At 36.3% G+C, this 18,019-nt stretch overlaps 1 protein-coding gene and 1 long non-coding RNA gene across 3 annotated transcripts in view; one reads left to right on the top strand and one right to left on the bottom strand.

Moving 5' to 3' along the window:
* Positions 1–320: 320 nt before the first annotated feature.
* si:ch73-49p17.1 lies at positions 321–17,401 on the bottom strand. Of its 2 annotated transcripts, XM_087279002.1 has the most exons (4): positions 17,249–17,401; positions 6,845–6,929; positions 1,151–1,361; positions 321–995 (listed from the first exon to the last, which is right to left on the bottom strand). In XM_087279002.1, exons 2-4 carry the CDS (start codon positions 6,926–6,928, stop codon positions 943–945), a joined length of 348 nt encoding a protein of 115 aa, XP_087135128.1. In that variant the 5' UTR covers position 6,929; positions 17,249–17,401; the 3' UTR covers positions 321–942. The 2 variants fall into 2 exon arrangements, 1 of the variants encoding a protein (XP_087135128.1); XR_015505651.1 differs by lacking the exons at positions 321–995; positions 1,151–1,361 and adding an exon at positions 2,358–5,138 and having other exon boundaries at positions 5,902–6,929; positions 17,248–17,401.
* LOC137487363 (uncharacterized) overlaps positions 17,335–18,019 on the top strand; it is a 56,020-nt gene continuing 55,335 nt past the window's right edge. Inside the window, exon 1 of the long non-coding RNA XR_015505672.1 lies at positions 17,335–17,594. This is a non-coding gene — a long non-coding RNA (uncharacterized LOC137487363). The remainder of the gene's footprint in view (positions 17,595–18,019) is intronic.

Raw genomic sequence — 18,019 nt, 5'->3', positions numbered from 1 at the left:
ATATATATATATATATATATATATATATATATATATATATATATATATATATATATATATATATATATATATATAATGTAAAAATGATTACATATCTTGGGCTCTGGTTGGCCAATCCTCCACTGCACCTTGGTCCCACATTCATTTCAAAGGAGCACTACACTGTACTAAAATGGTGGCTCTATTGACGCATTCCTTCCAATAGACAACAATAGCGTATGGGCGACATCTAATGTAAATAACTTTAAAACACAAAATTTGTGCATCATTATAAAAGTGAAGTCAATGGGTTTAACGACTTTTTTCATTCATTCATTCACGCATCCCAGTACATCCATAAACACTCATTCACACACAAACTAATACACTGCGGCCAATTTAGCTTACCCAATTCACCTGTACCACATGTCTTTGGACTGTGGGGGAGAACATGCACACCCCACACAGAAATAGCAACTGGTCTAGCTGGGACTTGAACCAGCAACCTTTTTGCTGAGAGGCGACAATGCTAACTACTGATCCACCATCCAAAGGTAAATCCATTTCTTGCTTTTAAGGCAACACATTTACTCCCTTTTTTTTAAGTAAAGGAAAGTAATCGCTTTTGACAGTGTGCAAAGATACAGTAACAGCTTCCTAATTTCATAATTCAGGCTTTAAAACTTAAATGCATTGTGAGAATGTTGCTAAAACCACAGCTAAAATGTAGAAAGAGCTTCATTTGAAAAAGTACGAAAGACTTTCGAAAGTCTTTTTTTAAAGCCTCGAGCGCTTTACAAAAGGTGCTCAGATATAGCATCGCGAGCTCTGATCTTATTTGCACCTTCCTGGCAGATTGGCTGCTTGTCAGTGTGTTTGTGTCTTTCTTTCTAAGTGTGAACAGTTTGTGAGAACTGAGACTTGTGATAATGACAGACTCGCAACAACATATTTATAAAAATTTCAGTTACGCTCAGCTGCCCCTGATGTTTCCAGGCTGCTGCACTTGGCTTCATCTGAGGGGGGAAAATGCATGCATAGTCATTTATAAATGCACTTCTCTAAACTGAAACACATTTAAGCAGCATATATTTACTCGTTCCCCTTTAGGCACATCGTAGTTATGGGTCAATGCTGAAAATGTTGCAAAATGCATTTTCCTCTTACACACCTGCGCTCTGGCTGTGTGAGATCTGGGTTTGTGAGGCAGACGCGATCTCTTGAGATGTGTGCGTTGGGCCTGAAGGCTCTGTGGTCATCTGGTCATCCGGAGGCCAACGTAACTCTCCGCTCTCCACCTCTCCTCCATCTGTGGGATCCACCACGATGGAGGGCAGACGCTTGGACAGCTTGGGGTGGCGTTCCTGTGTGTCTGGAAATATCTGAAAATAGACATTTTACCTGTGAGATCATCGTGAATGTTCCACTTATCCACTGGCAAACCCATTGTTTGTTTATGCACAGTGCTTTAAGGCCATTTCAAGCTGTTTTACTTCTACAACATGACTTCTTTAAGACTAGTGAAAAGAAAACATCCCAAACAAACATTATCATAATCTTACTTATCATTTCTACTTATTCAATATTACTTACTGTACTTATCAATTTGTGTCTGTGGATTTTGATTACAATATATTGCTTATAGGTTTTCCTGTATTTTGTGACATTATTGTTCACATATTTTCTTGTTCCACTTATGGATGCTTTTGAAGTACAATCACAATTTTAAAAATGTTGGGAGGTTTTTAAAGCACAATACAATCAAGAATGTGAGATTTGTTAGTTTCCCTCATTTGTATTTATAGGGCTCATATTTTTACCAGATGCAAAGTCTTTGGTGTCTTTGGTGGGGAAAATATCCAATTGCAGATATTGCGATTGCGATTTGATTTACGATTAAATTTTGTAGTCAAGCTTCAGCTCAATAATCTGTAAGCCGTGGCAACAATTCTGCGACAGCTCTTAAAAATGACCTGTTTTTGTTCGATGTCTATCAAATTGGATTTGCATTTTAAACATTAAATAAAAGTTTAAAAGATGTTATTTTTTATTTTACATATTAAGGTTTTAGTTATGATACTCCCAAAATAATTATGCAGAAATCCACAGATTTTTACCAAAATTCTCCTCAGAAATAACAAAAAATGTCAGCAGATTCCATCTGGCCCTACCCATAACTCATTAAGAGAATAAGCACAACCCTGTTAGACCATGCGCAGCATATTTTTCCGTTGTTAAAATTGCAAAAGTGAATTCGGACATGCCCTTAATGGTTTTGCGCCCTGCGCTTTAGACTTTGTGCCTAGATCGTTAAAATAGAGCCCTTGAAACTAAAATATTCCCATATTACAAATGCTGCTTTTCTTTGATATTAATTTGTCTTATAATGCTCCTGAAGCAGCAGACACCATAATCCCACTTATCAATGCTTACCTGTACGTTTTTTCTTTTTTATTGTGGGCGTAGTTCGGTTGCGCAATTCTGGTTGAGCAGAATGAAAGTGTGCTCACTCAATTGGCTAGTAGGTCTGTCACACACAGCCGGTGTTTTGTCGAATTGTCCTAGTTTATCAGATTGTCCAACCTCCCATTCAAAAAGTAGGCAGCACATTTTAATGACATGACTCAATATGCTACCAATCAGATTCTGCTACAAGTGTAAATTTTTATTTGAATTAGTGTAATATGAAGCTGTGATATCGCCCTAACCTTCAGTACCTAATCCCTAACCCCAACCTCAGAACCATTCAAAAAGTGTTGGTAGCATGATCTGATGGGTAAGATAAAATAAACCATTCATCAAATCACAGAGATCATGACATGTGGTGATAAAAATATGTGTGAATGGACAAACCAGCAGGCTGAGCACATTGTGAAACATCTAAAATGTTGTTTTGGTCATTCTAAAACACCTTAACCATTTGAGTATTAGTGTTATTATATTAATAATTGTGCTCTGTGCTCTGTGTCTCGCACCTGCAAACACCACCACATGCTTATTGTGTGTTGGCATATAGTCTCCTGAGGTGAAAGTCAATTATTAAATAAGGAAAAGATTCCCCTACCGCAGCAAACTTAGTTTTTACCGTTGATATTTGGTGCCAGTTAATCAGGAAGTGACGATTTTGTTCTCTTTGACTCATTGGATAGAAACGCTGCTTTATCTTTTATGTTATAATCCAGTTTTACGCATTAAGTTAATTCACATTTTTGGATGGAAACAGCTATTGAAGCATCCTTGTTTAAAGTTGTACTGACACTATTGCTGTGGTGATTCAAGCGGTTGGGAATTGCATAGCAGTTAACCTTTTTTTGCCATAAAAAATACAAAACGAACTTTTTAGGATGCAGTGGGATCACAGATAGTTGAAACAGATTGTTTAATGCCAGTTTCTTTGCAAATCCTGTCTTGTGGATATGATAATGCATGCCTGTCAATCAAAATTGGTGGGCGGGAATAACCGCAGGACTGAAAATGTGTTTGAGATTTGGATCCTGATGTAATTGTAGAAAATAAAAATAGACTTTATGTGTCTATTCCATTTTTATATGGCTCATACACACTATTCTGTCACACATTTCTGTCCAAACAGATTCCAAAACTTGCATGATAGGTGCCCTTTAAATGACATGAAAAGTACAAAGAAAAGTTTCTAGCATTTTTACTGACAAACTTACAATTATTTTAAAAATGTATGGAAATGTGGGTGGGACAGTGGCTCAGTGGTTAGCACTGTGGTCTCACAGCAAGAAGCTGGTTCGAGTCCCGCCTGGGTCAGCTGACATTTCTGTGTGGAGTTTGCATGTTCTCCCCATGTTGGAGTGGGTTTCCTCCGGGTGCTTCGGTTTCCCCCACAGTCCAAATACATGCGCTATAGGTGAATTGAATAACTTGGCCTTAGGGTATGGATGTTTCCTAGTACTAGGTTGTAGCTGGAAGGGCATCCGCTGTGTAAAACACATGCTGGATAACTGGTGGTTCATTCTGCTGTGGTGACCCCTGATGAATAAAGGGACTAAGCCGAAGGAAAATGAATGAAAGAATGGAAATGTAGATTTTGTGGACTCCAAAAATGTTTGGCAAAATAAAAGTGAAAAGATTAAGCAGTTCAGCAGCTTTGATGTAGTCCATGATAAACAGCCAAGTGGGTGATACACGAGAAGCATTTCAGTCTTAGCAAGCAGGATCATGACTCATCCCGTTGTGCCAAAAGTCATGTAAGAATTTTCAAACAAATTTAAAATCACATTTCTCAGCGCAAAATCACAACCAATTTAGGTCGTTTACATCGAGGCATATATTTGGAGAGCACAGAGATATTCCGTCTATGGTTATTAGATCAAGTTTTATTCGGCACATCCAGGGTTTTGTAAACACAAAGTGCATGATTGGCCTGGAGGCCGGATCTCTTTCCTTTATTGAAAATGGACCATCATGAAAATGAGGAGCAGAAAAAAAATTCACTGACTGTTGAGCTGCTGAAGATCAATTGTGTCAGATTGGGTAACAATTTAGCTTGTAGAACTTTAACAGCGATTATCTTCAGTTTCCAGATGATTAAACATTGTAATTAAAAGGAAGTAGAAGTGACACCACGATAAAAAGATCAACTTTTCTTGAGTGTGTTGCAGCCCTCAAAATCGAAATGTTTATTTAAACAATACAATTTAATTTCTTTCAACTTTTGTCAATTAAATAGAGGTTAAGGAGAATCAGAAAATGAAATATTCTTTATTTTATGAGTTACATCTAGGACATAAGTAGAAAATACACACTGTAAAAAAACTATTAATTAACTTTTTGGGGCGTCACAGTGGCATTCCCTTTAAGAGTCAGTTGCGTCGCATTTGCTATTTAAACGGCGGACTTTGTAAATGGAAAACTGAACGCTTCACTAGTGAGAAAACAGTTAAACAGACCATCTGCAGCAAGGATAAAGAACGAGCCTCCTACATTCGGCCTCTTTACTTTCTCTTTAGTTTAATTTTACTTTTTACTCCTTTACTTTCGTGGATAAGGAAACAGTGTTGTACACACTCCACTGAAGACATCCATTAGCCTACATATTGTATTTAATTTGTTAAGCGCAAAGATTTGTTTCAAAACTTCCATAATTATACTTTATAGATAAAGGTTAATTGTTCTGCATACAGTAGCCCCTTTCACACATACAGACCTTTCCGGAAAATTACCGGCAATTTTCCGGAAACGTTGTATGTGTGAACAGGTCCTTTTTGAAAATACCGGTAAATTCGTTCTGGCTATTTTCCGGAAAGAGAAGTTGTAACATTACCGGTAATTTGCCGGAATGCTGCGCTGTGTGAATGCAGAAGGAAGATTCCCGTAATAAGCGTCTGCACGTCTAGAACGTGCTGACGTGAGACGTCTGCTTTAGCCAATCACAACAGTCAGACGCATTTACGTCTGCGCGGTTTGTGAGGATAAAAGCCTTTGAATATTTTTCCAGACACATTTAGCTGCTAGAAGTTATTCAGATCACGTTTATATGTTCTTCTTTATGTCAACTGTGTAAATAATCATCGATGAGATGCTTATGATAAGCCGTTGTTTGTTTACCTTCAAGCTTTGCGTGCGCCTATGAGCGCCTGCACACGCACATATTATGAACATCTCGACATGCGAAAGTGATCCTGCGAAAGTTGTTCACAATATTAATCATCCACAGAGTTTGTAATTTAGTCAAATGTTTACAAATACAAGCGCAGCCGTTTAAAGCTCATTTGTGGTGAATGATGTCAGAATTTACCGGTATTTTGGAATGGATGTGTGAATGCTCTTTTCCGGAAAATTTCCGTAACGTCCTCGCCTGTGTGAACAGCGCTTTTTTGAATATATCGGTAAAGTCGTTCCGGAAATTTTCCAGAAATTTACCGGTATCACTGTGTGAAAGGGGCTAGTGACTTTATCTTGCTGTACTGTAGGTCTGTTGTAGACATTCATAAGTAAATTTAATAAATGTTGGAGACATACTCGTTATATATGAGCTACATCTTGATTTCAGGCAAAAATGATTGAAGGCAATGAAGTGGCCTGCTCAACCCCCTGATCTCAACCCAAATGAAAATGTGAGGGGTGACATAAAAAAAATTATTTCTAAAGCTAAAACTAAAAATCACAGGAACTGTGGTATGTAGTTTGGTCATTATGGACTGAATTACCTGTTTTTTTTGTGCCAAGGGTTTTTTGACTTGATGTAAGGCGAAGTTTAAAGAAAAAAAATATTAATACTGTTACTTAATTTTTTTACTGCTGTGTTAATTTTCATTTTATTTGCATTCTATAAAATATACATACAGATTTTATAAAATCTCTTAATATTTTGACTAAATGTGTAATTTTTCCTCAAAAATTTAAATATTAAGCTATTTAAAATATTTGCACCTTGTTCACTTCTTTTAAGGCAGTGGTTCTCAAACTTTCTCAAACACTAGTGGTACGCGGGCTTCCTTCTAGTGATACGCAGAGGAATGAAATTTGTCATGTATGCTACATATATTTCAACATTTATCAAAACTGATGTATATAATATGCCATATATGAAATATAGCCTATATTTCTGAGGTAATCTGCCATGTTTTTTTAACTGTGCAGAGTTGCAGCTGCTTTACTGGGCCTACTACGCTACTGTATTTCAATACTGCTCAATTTAGTGGTACTTGAAAATTTTTTTTTTCAGAGGTAGTACTTGATGAAAAAAATTAGAGAACCACTATTTTAAGGCATTGCTATTTTTTTAACATAACTATACTTTTAAACAGATGACAGATTGACAGTTTAGACGAAGGATCAGATGACACTGGTCAGTTTGGGGTCTTCAGGAAATAACCAAAGAAAAGAGACCAACCTGCAATGAAACACCTTGCTCTCCGCTGTCGCTCACAGTGAAGTCTTCTCGACTGTGTTCAGGGTTGTTCATTATATCTGTCATCCTAATAAGAAAATAAAACAAAAATCTGAATCAACATGTGTTGATTTGCATCTTTTAATCAGTTTCACTTCTGGATTATATCTAGGACAATGATACATAAAATAAAGCCCAAACATTTTTTGAGGTAAGATGCGTTTAATTTAATTTCTCCACTTACTGTCTTTATTTGATTAAAAAAAAGGACACTGTAATGTTGTGAAATATTATTCCAATTAAAAATACTGTATCATGATTCCCCAGAAACAACACTATGCTGATTTGGTGCACAAGACATGTTGTTGCTGAAAATCTTCTATTAAATGTTTTCAGAATTAATTAATTATTAGGAAATGTATGAAAGCCTTTCTGTAGCAATGTTGTTATTGTTCTTTAAAACAACTGAATGCATATTTCAAATGCTTTTTTATTTAATGCGTACAGATATACTGACCCTAAATGTTGGAACAATATTTGGCAGCGTAATAAGTGTTCAGATAATAACACTAACAAACAATGCATAACCTTTGCTGAATTATTGAAGACAGTTCATGCCAAATGAACATTTGGCATCATTTATTTCTCTTTTTTTCATCCCCATTTCTAATAATAAAGTTGTAAATTTTCATATTGATGTTACAAAAAAACCGTAAAGAATATCTTAATACTCTAAAGGACCATTTTCTGCTGTAAAAAAACAAATTGTGAAATATAAGTGAAGTTTCACAAACTAATTTCGAGAGGAGCACGTGATATGATTGTGCACCGCTGGCCACTCATCCGTAATCAGTAATAATCCAATCAGAGTGATCCTAGCTTAATATAAATGGATCACTTTCTCCTTATTGCTCTATCTTCGTTTTGGAAGAATCCCCCCTTCCACCCCATCTTCTCCTTTTTCTCCCCTTCTAAAGGGGGAGCGATCGAGACCTATCTGATCTCGGATCCCCTGATATGCTTATTGACCGGGCGTGAGCCCTAGGCTCAAATATCTCCGAGCTCAAGGTTCTCTCCTGGGACAGCATGCCAAACCTGCTATAAATGCCAAGCATATCTAAGTGGGAACTCTTAAAACGTACTTTTGATGGTTTTTCATAGGGTGATAAAGAACACCTTTATTTTTAAGAGCACATGGAATATAAAATTAAACTTCTTCAAAGAGTTTTTAAAGAAATGGCCATTTGACCATCAAAACAAATGGCATTTGGCATTCAAAATATAAAAATTACCAATGAATAATCGTTTCCTAGTATTGGGTTGTGGCTGGAAGAGCATCCACTGCATAAAATATATGCCATAGTTGGTGGTTCATTCCACTTTGGTGACCCCTGATAAATAAGGGACTAAGCCGAAGGAAAATGAATAAATGAATATTTAAAGATAAATAATTGCAAGTTTAATATACAATCACTAGCCAGTTTATTAGGTACACCTTACAAATAACAGGTTGGACCCCCTTTTGCCTTCAGAACTGCCTTAATTATTCGTGGCATAAATTCAACAAGGTACTGGAAATATTCCTCAGAGATTTTGATCTATATTTACATGATAGCATCACGCAGTTGCTGCAGATTTGTTGGCTGCACATCCATGATGCAAATCTCCACATCCCAAAGATAATCTATTGGATTGAGATCTGCTGATTGTGGAGGCCATTTGAGTACAGTGAACTCATTGTTATGTTCAAGAAACCAGTCTGAGATGATTCGCGCTTTATGACATGGCATGTTATTCTGCTGGAAGTTGCCATTGGGAGATGAGAATACTGTGGTCGTAAAGGGATGGACATGGTCAGCAACAATACTCAGGTAGGCTGTGGCATTGTCACAATGCTTACATGGTACTAATGGGCCAAAAGTGTGGCAAGAAAATATCCCCACACCATTACACCACCACAAACAGCCTGAACCACTGATGCAAGGCAGGATGAATTCATGATTTCATGTTGTTGACGCCAAATTCTGACCCTACCATCCGAATGTCAGAGCAGAAATCGAGACTCATCAGACCAGGAAACGTTTTTCCAGTCGTCTATTATCTATTTTTGGTGAGCCTCTGTGAATTGTAGACTCCGTTTCCTGTTCTTAGCTGACAGGAGTGGCACCCAGTGTGGTCTTCTGCTGCTGTAGTCCATCCGCCGCATGGTTTGATATGTTGTGTGTTCAGAGATGCTCTTCTGTATACCTCGGTTGTAATGGATGGTTATTTGAGTTACTTTTTTCCAGACCATTCTCTGTAAACCCTAGAGATGGTTGTGCGTGAAAATCCCAGTAGATCAACAGTTTCTGAAATACTCAGACCAGCCCATCTGGCACCAACAACCATGCCACGTTCCTAAAATCACATTTCTTCCCCATTCTGATGCTTGGTTTGGACTTCAGCAGATCGTCTTGACCATGTCTACATGCTTAAATTATGCATTGAGTTGCTGCCATGTGATTGGCTGATTAGAAATTTGTGTTAATGAGCATTTGGACAGGTGTACCTAATAAAGTGGCCAGTGAGTGTATATGCTTAGGTATAAGTGTTTGCATGGCTTTGCACTTAATCTTATGCTGCTTTGCCCCTGCTGGGCCTTGGTGGTATAAATTACCATCTATTTTTGAAAATAGCCATCTAAACATTCAGCAAAACATTTCATTATGCACTGCATAAAAAAAATAAATACAAAACACAGGGTGGAAGCAGGTGAGAAGATAATGACAGTGAACTATTCCTTTAATTTAACAAATATATACTTTGATCTGAATTCATACTTCAGTCAGTTGCAGTATTTGCATATTTGCTCAGTCTGAGGGCCCTAAAAAAATCCCTTCCTGTCTCCGTTTCAGACTGATATGGCTTTTTAACAGCGTACACACAACCAAACACAGCTAAACTTTGCTCCAGGCTTTGACTCCGTGTGACAGGGACAACACTGGTGTCTGCAGGTGGGTATGCAAATAAGAAGCATGCTAAAATATGAACCAGCCTTCCATCATTCTTATTGAGGTTGATGGCGGTCTGAAGGATTCGTCCCTGTTTGCAGTCTGTCGAAGAGACAGAAGTCATAGTCGAATGCTGAAGGATAATAAAACTGTGAACACATAAGCCGACACACTAGTCCAGCCACCCACACAAACACTCACAAATCCTGTTCAATTATTCAGCAGTTAAAGGCTGGAGAGCACAAAGACCTAGAAAAACTATTCAGTTTATTTTAACACCGAGACCCAAATTGAACAAATAGCTCAAGCTAAGGCTGTGCTCGATGTTAATCTAATGCAAAACTATGTAAAACTCTAAATATATTAAAGATTATATTAAATAAAAAAAACGTTTTTGCAATGGCAGAAAAAAAGGTTAAATTTTCAGATAAAAGTGCTGAAATAGGTACCAGAATTTAAAATATATAGAAAAAAAGAAACAATAATAGAAGAAAAAATATATATATATAAATATATATATATATATAGTAATAAAAAATAATATATATATATATATATATATATATATATATATATATATATATATATATATATATATATATATATATATATATATATATATATATAAACAAAAGCTTTTTTTCTTCAATTTTAAAATCGTCTTAATAATATATTTATATAAAGACAGATCCACATGCAATGTGTATTTATTTATTTATCAAGTCTATTGACACTTTATTAATTGGTTTTCTTACTGTGCAAACCATGGTAATAGGGTAGATCATGTATGATTGTACATTCCTAAAAAAATATCCTGATTTATTCATTAATTTATTTTCCTTTGGCTTAGTGCCTTTATTAATCAGGGGTTGCCACAACAGAAAGGACTACCAACTTATCCAGTATATGTTGGATAAGTTCCAGCCGCAACCCAGTACTGGGAAATACACTCTCATATGCACACACATACACTACGGCAATTTATTGTATTCAACTCACCTATACTGCATGTTTTTGGACTGTGGGGGAACTGGAGCACCCGGAAGAAAACCCACATCCACATGAGGAGAACATGCAAACTCCACAGAAACGCCAACTGGCCCAGCCAGGACACTAAGCCACCGTGTTGCCTATCCTGATTTATTTTCATTCATTCATTTTCTTTTCGGCTTGGTCCCTTTATTAATCTGGGGTGGCCACAGCAGTATGAACCACCAACTTATCCAGTATATGTTTTACGCAGCAGAAGCCCATCCTGCTGCAACACATCACTGGGAAACATCCATACACTCTCGTTTACACTCTTACACTACGGGAAATTTAGCTTACCCAATTCACCTGTACAGCATGTCTTTGGACTTATTGGGGAAACCGGAGTACCCGGATGAAACCCATATCAACACGGGGAGAGCATGCAAACTCCATACAGAAACGCCAGCTGATCCAGTCGGGACTCGATCCAGCGACCTTCTTGCAACAGCGATAACCACTGAGCCACTGTGTCGCCTATACTGATTTATTTTATTAAATTAAATAAAGGTTAAATAAAAAAATATATATAAATGTGGTAAAAAATAAGATGAAATACTGCAATTATTCATGATTGAAATTCAGTATAATAATAAAACAATACATAAATAAAATGTAATGAAATAAAAATGTCAAATATGACAAAAAATACCAACATAAATAAATAAAATACAAGTAAAAAGCCAATTGTTTATGTCATATATGCAGCATATAAATAAATAATACTGCAACAAGACTGATATGATAAATCACTGATAGTATGTGATATATGTCTTTGATAGTTGTCACGGTGACGCAGTGGGTAGCACGATCGTCTCACAGCAAGGAGGTCTCTGATTTGAGCCCCGGCTGGGTCAGTTGGCATTTCTGTGTGGAGTTTGCATGTTCTCCACATGTTGGCGTGGGTTTCTTCTGGGTGCTCCGGTTTCTCCTACAAGTTCAAAGACATGTGGTACAGGTGAACTGGGTAAGCTAAATTGTCTGTAGTGTATGAGTGTGTGTGAATGAATGTGTTTGGGTGTTTCCCAGTGATGGGTTGCAGCCGGAAGGGCATCCGCAGCGCAAAACACATGCTGAATAAGTTGGCAGTTCATTCAGCTGTGTTGACCAATGAGTAATAAATGGACTAAGCCGAAAAGAAAATGAACGAATGAATGAATTTGATATTTTTCAATAGCACCAATTTAGAAAAATAAACTGAAAAAGGTCAAAAATAAAGTTTTGATGAAGAAGTTCAGTGAGAAATCTGTAATAAAATTCTCATCTTGTTTTTATTTGTTAAATGGACTTCATTAGTACATATAAATGGAATTTGGAAGCAAAACAAAGCTGATGAAAAGGAGAAAGTACAGAAGTGAAAATGAAACAGACTTCTGTGAAAACAGATTTCATTGTGTTGGAAAAAGATGTTCTGTGGAACTGTTATTAAGAGCATGCTGAGTCTAATTATTTGAGTGCTTTCTACCAAAGAATGATCCGGCTGCCGAATACAATATGTTTTATGTAACATGAGGGAGTAATTAGAAAAACGCCGAGAGATACTCTTACATAAAACTGAATTATGGTTTTGCTTTAGATGAATGTTGAGGCAGTTCAACTTACACCTTTAAAACTGACATTCAGTTGAAGCCAGAATTATTAACCCCACCTTTAAATTTTTTCTTCTTTGTTAAATATTTCCCAAATGATGTTTAACAGAGCAAGGGATTTTTCACAGTATGTCTGATAATATTTTTTCTTCTGGAAAAAGTCTTATTTGTTTTATTTCAGCTAGAATAAAACCAGTTTTAATTAAAGAAAAATAATTTCAAGGTCAAAATTATTAGCCCCTTTAAGCTATACCATCGTTATACAATAACTTGCCTAATTACCCTATCCTGGCTAGTTAACCCCATTTAACCTAGTTAAGCCTTTAAATGTCACTTTAAACTGTATAGAAGTGTCTTGAAAAATATCCAGTCAAATATTATTTACTGTCATCATGGCAAAGATCAAATAAATCAGTTATTAGAAATGAGTTATTAAAACTATTATGTTTAGAAATGTGTTGAAAAAATCCCTCTGTTAAACAGAAATTGGGGAAAAAATAAACAGGGGGGCTAATAATTCTGACTTCAACTGTACATGACATTAAAGTATATTAAAATGTTTCTTGCTCAGTTCACCTACAGGAAGCCTTCTAAATATAAAAACCCTTAAAAATCCTGAAATGTAAGTAAAATGTCCTGTCCTGTAATATCCTGTAAGTAAAATCACAAAATGTATAGACATGATTGAACATGCATGGTGACGTATGTGCTTCAAATCCAAAAATCATCTGGCAATCAGAAACATTTGGCAGTGTATTAAAAACTGATTTCAATGTAATTCCTTGTAAACACCGCCCTGGCTTTTGGGCATGGATACAAGCACGCACACACACACTTCTGTATCTTTATGTGGACCTCCCATAGATATAATGATTTTATACTGTACATTACATTTTAAAATTACTTCATTCTGAATAAGCGATGCGGTGGCACAGTAGGTAGTGCTGTCGCCTCACAACAAGAAGGTTGCCGGTTTGAGCCTCGACTGGGTCAGTTATCATGTGTGTGGAGTTTGCATGTTCTCCCCACGTTTGCGTGGGTTTCCTCCGGGTGCTCCGGTTTCCCCCACAGTCCAAAGACATGCAGTATAGGTGAATTGGGTAGGTTAAATTGTCCGTAGTGTGTGAGTGTGAATGAGTGTGTATGGATGTTTTCCAGAGATGGGTTGCAGCTGGAAGGGCATCCGCTGCGTAAAACATGTGTTGGATAAGTTGGCAGTTCATTCTGCTGTGGCGACCCCTGATTAATAAAGGGACTAAGCCGAAAAGAAAATTAATGAACGAAAAATTCTGAAAGGTTTATAAGTTGTATTCTTAAAAATGTCCCCACAAGGTCAAATATTACTGTTTTTGCTATACTTGTGCAGACATTTGGTCCCCACACTATAAGGAATACAAGGTACAGACACAAACACACACAGAATTGTACAATTATTTTTACAATGATTTTGATGACTGTTTATGCTATACCCCTACCCCAAAACCCAACCTTCAGATGAAACACTCAGCATTTTATATTATCAAAATACTTCATTCTGTGTGATTTATGAATTTTTTGTTTCTCATGAGGACCAAAAAATGTCCCCATGAGGTCAGACATAACATGCAACATCCAGTAGCTACACTGAATGCTGTGTGAATGTGATATTTAACTAGACTCTTTAAGTTGGTTTAACCCAAATTGGGGTCAAATACGACTGAATAAACATTTTGGGTTGGTCCATATTTTATACAAATTTGGGTTAAACCAACAAAAACATTTTCAGTGTGGATTTGAAATTAAAAGAAGCGACTAAAAAATTATTCAAAGACGATTCCTTTGATTTAATTAATTTTTTTTTACGTTAAGTGGTTGTAAACAATTTATTTGGGCTCAATTTAAACAAACACATTAAATTGAACATTATTAAACTAAATTTATTTGTTTAAATTCAACACAAATAAATAGTTTGCAACAGTTCTGCATGCAACACTTTTTCCAGTATTTAACATATGTTTTCACATATCTCATTATCATTAGTCAACCAGATTCTAATCCCATTATTAATCACCAGTCAGGTTTAGATGGTAATTTCACAATATGGTTGGTTTTTCTTTTTTTCTAATCAGAGCCAATGCTTAACGTAATCTAACAAGCAGAACTGAGAGGTTTATGGTTCATTTAGCCACATAACTAACCTAAAGGTCAAGGTCATGACATCAAATGTCACAGCACCTTTAATAAGCATTGGTTTACAACAAAACCATAGAAACGGGGTTGACTATGTAAGAAGAGCAAACCCTGCTGACAATCAGTGCCCTTGAAAAGTTCAGCTCCTGAAATAGGCATAGGACGATAACCGTTTTCAAGGTATACAGCGGTTTTAAAACCGCCAAAATTTTCTGTAATACCGTTCCTCAGGTATGTTTAATATTTTTTATATACTGTTTTGTTTTGTTTTTTAGGACAACAGTATCTCAAGCAGAAAATATGCAAAGATGCCTTTTTCAATTGCAAAGAAATCAGTGTTTTTAAAACTAATGAAGACAGCAGTAGTCAATGATTCATTTTAATTATCTAGCCTGACATGTTTAGTGCTCTAAAATTACTTAAATCTTTCTAAAAATAAAATATATCGTTTTCAAAGGGAAAACTAATTGTTGTTTTTTACCCAGACATTTAAAAATAATATATTTTAAAGCAGTAATCACTATTATATTTATCCAAGGTTATCATACTGTCACAATCTTATACCGCCCATACCTATCCTGAAACAAGGATGATGTTGGTGATGATGTCTTTATACCAGATGTTTTTCTTCAATGGATTTGGACACGCTGCTACAGAAGTTATGATGCAACAGATCTAATGAATATAACTTTTTTAATAAAACCTAAAATGCAAGTAATGCTGTATATAGGTCAAAAACTAGAAGTCCCATTCTAGTGTCTGCATGGCATTAAATTTACAGAAAAGCAAATAAAAAGTGTCTGGATTCATGTTTCAATTGACTGTTGAGCGAATATCAAAATATACAGTAGGGATCATTCTGTGTAGCAGACATATTTAATAATTAGCTATATTTACAAGTCTAGTTCTGCATACTATATTTCATTCATTTTCTTGTCGGCTTAGTCCCTTTATTAATCTGGGGTCACCACAGCGGAATGAACCGCCAACTTATCCAGCAAGTTTTTACGCAGCGGATGCCCTTCCAGCCACAACCCATCTCTGGGAAACATCCACACACACATTCACACACTCATAAACTAAGGACAATTTAGTCAACCCAATTCACCTGTACCGCATGTCTTTGGACTGTATGGGGAAACCGGAGCACCCGGAGGAAACCCACGCGAAGGCAGGGAGAACATGCAAACTCTACACAGAAACGCCAACTGAGCCGAGGTTCGAACCAGCGACCTACTTGCTGTGAGGCGACTGCACTACCTACTGCGCCACTGCCTCGCCCTCATACTATATTTATTAAACTTTATATAATTAATTAAATATTCAGAGAAGTGGTTAAATGGCAATGTATAGACCAGTTTTAGGGGAAACAATGGTCCCAACGTATTTCCTGTTTTACATATTTAATTTCTATAGCTTCTGAGAATCCAAAAAGAGCCACACAATGATAAATAATGTTATGATTGCTGTTTTAACATTAAGTTAAGATTGAAAAGCCTCTTGTTATAGTTATGAAATAGTTTGATAACAACAAGGGGCCAATGACATGACCACATTGACATGGTCTATAACCATTTAAAAAAAAAATGTAATTAATTACTTGCAGGCTGCATAGAGGTCTTTCAACAGAGTAGTGTAAACATGCCTGACAAAAGCATTTGGCATTTAAACTACTTCTCTAAATCATCTTCAAATAATTCTCATTATTATTGCAAATTTCACTGTTTATAAATATATTGTTAAAAAAAAAACTGTATTACACATTTATTGTTTTCAACATTGGCTGCACTGTGGGCAGTGGGTAGCACGTTCGCCTCACAGCAAGAAGGTCGCTGGTTTGACCCTTGGATGGGTCAGTTGGCGTTTCAGTGTGGAGTTTGCATGTTTTTCCCATGTTGGCGTGGATTTCCTCCGGGTGCACCGGTTTCCCCCACAAGTCCATAGATCTGTGTTAGGTGAATTGGGTAGGCTAAATTGTCCGTAGTGTATGTGTGTAAATGAGAGTTTATTAATGTTTCCCAGTGATGGGTTGCAGCTGGAAGGGAGTCTGCTGCATAAAACATATGCTGGATAAGTTGATGGTTCATTCCGCTGTGGCGACCCCAGATTAATAAGGGGAATTAGCGAAATAAAATAAAAAATAAATAAAATAAAATAAACGAATGAATGAATGTTCTGAACATTTAAAACCCAATTGTTTGTCTGTAACCCTTACTAATACAAAATATTAGCTTGTACTTCATTTTTGGTCTGATTATTTGAATATTTTAAAACACAGGACTGGAAACAGATGAAATTATACTGAAGCAGGACAACAACAACAAAATATTAAATTTATTGGTTACTAATTTTGGTTAAGAGGGCTAACACATGTTAAAGCTAATCACTCTTGACTTTTTTTTACTGTTAAAGTCTTCATTCTTAAATATTTAAGTGACAGATTAGTAAAAATCACTTCATATATATAATTTTAACAGAATTACAAAATACAAAATATATTCATTTTAAAATATGTTGACAAATATCTTACACAACTCACAGCCACATGATTTTCTGAGATGTAAACTCCTCAGTTATATTTCTAACCTTTTATTTTAAATGTGTAAATGATTATAGATGTATCAAATACCTTTATTGTGTCCTCTTGTCTCCCTTAGCGTGATAATTGTTATTATATTCAGTATTTCCTGCCGTTAAACTCTCACAGCTTCCGTTCACTCATCAGTCCGTCCAGTTCGTGCGCGCATCTGACCTGCACAGCGGAAAGTTACTGTTGAATGCTGTCATAGTCCTTCTGCTCATCCCCCTGTAGTATCAACGTCATTCATTTACATGTGGAGAGCTGCGTGTACATGCAACATCAATCCCCTACGATTGGTTATAAGAAGCAGGCATTTACGTCGTCATCTCAGCCTGTTTGATCATGTAATTGTCGGGATTTCTGATTCCCAGATGATGAGTTACGCAAGTGTTTGGGTGAGTTTAGAGACACTACTGAGCCAGATTGTTTCAGAGAAAACGCTTACTGCTTCCGCAGAAAGATGCTTTTACTTTGTGTCACAGTTTAGTTATTATAGTAAAACTATAAAATGATATGGTTTGGCATAAAGACAGATAAAAAAAACTCATCCTTTAGGTTGTTGGTTGTAGATCGCTAATGCCCTCTGCTGCTGACAGAAAACATTGCACGCCTTTTATGCTAGGCTAAGGCTCCCACATGAGACAATACTATAGTAATTTGTAGAAAATACTAGTGTTTTTGATGTGAAGTGTTTGAATTAATCTGCTGTGATAATTATATCGTCATTGTGGTGGTAATACAACAACAACAGCAATATTAACACACCCAATACTGTAGTTTTATACGTTATATGCAGTTTACTGTAGTAAAAAACTAAAGG

Source organism: Danio rerio, chromosome 13, assembly GCF_052040795.2.
Source record: "Danio rerio strain M-AB ecotype USA chromosome 13, GRCz13ab, whole genome shotgun sequence".
NCBI classification, from domain to species: Eukaryota; Metazoa; Chordata; class Actinopteri; order Cypriniformes; family Danionidae; genus Danio; species Danio rerio.
Note: the sequence above shows the minus strand (reverse complement) of the source record. Positions and strands in the feature narration are given on the sequence as shown.

Bases quoted from the DNA above. Each gene is read 5' to 3' on its own strand.
- si:ch73-49p17.1 (XM_087279002.1), bottom strand. From the start codon at position 6,928: ATGACAGATATAATGAACAACCCTGAACACAGTCGAGAAGACTTCACT. The intron at 1,362-6,844 runs GTTGGTCTCTTT...GTCTATTTTCAG, and splicing joins AGCAAGGTGTTTCATTGCAG to ATATTTCCAGACACACAGGA. The intron at 996-1,150 runs GTGTGTAAGAGG...TTCCCCCCTCAG, and splicing joins CTCACACAGCCAGAGCGCAG to ATGAAGCCAAGTGCAGCAGC.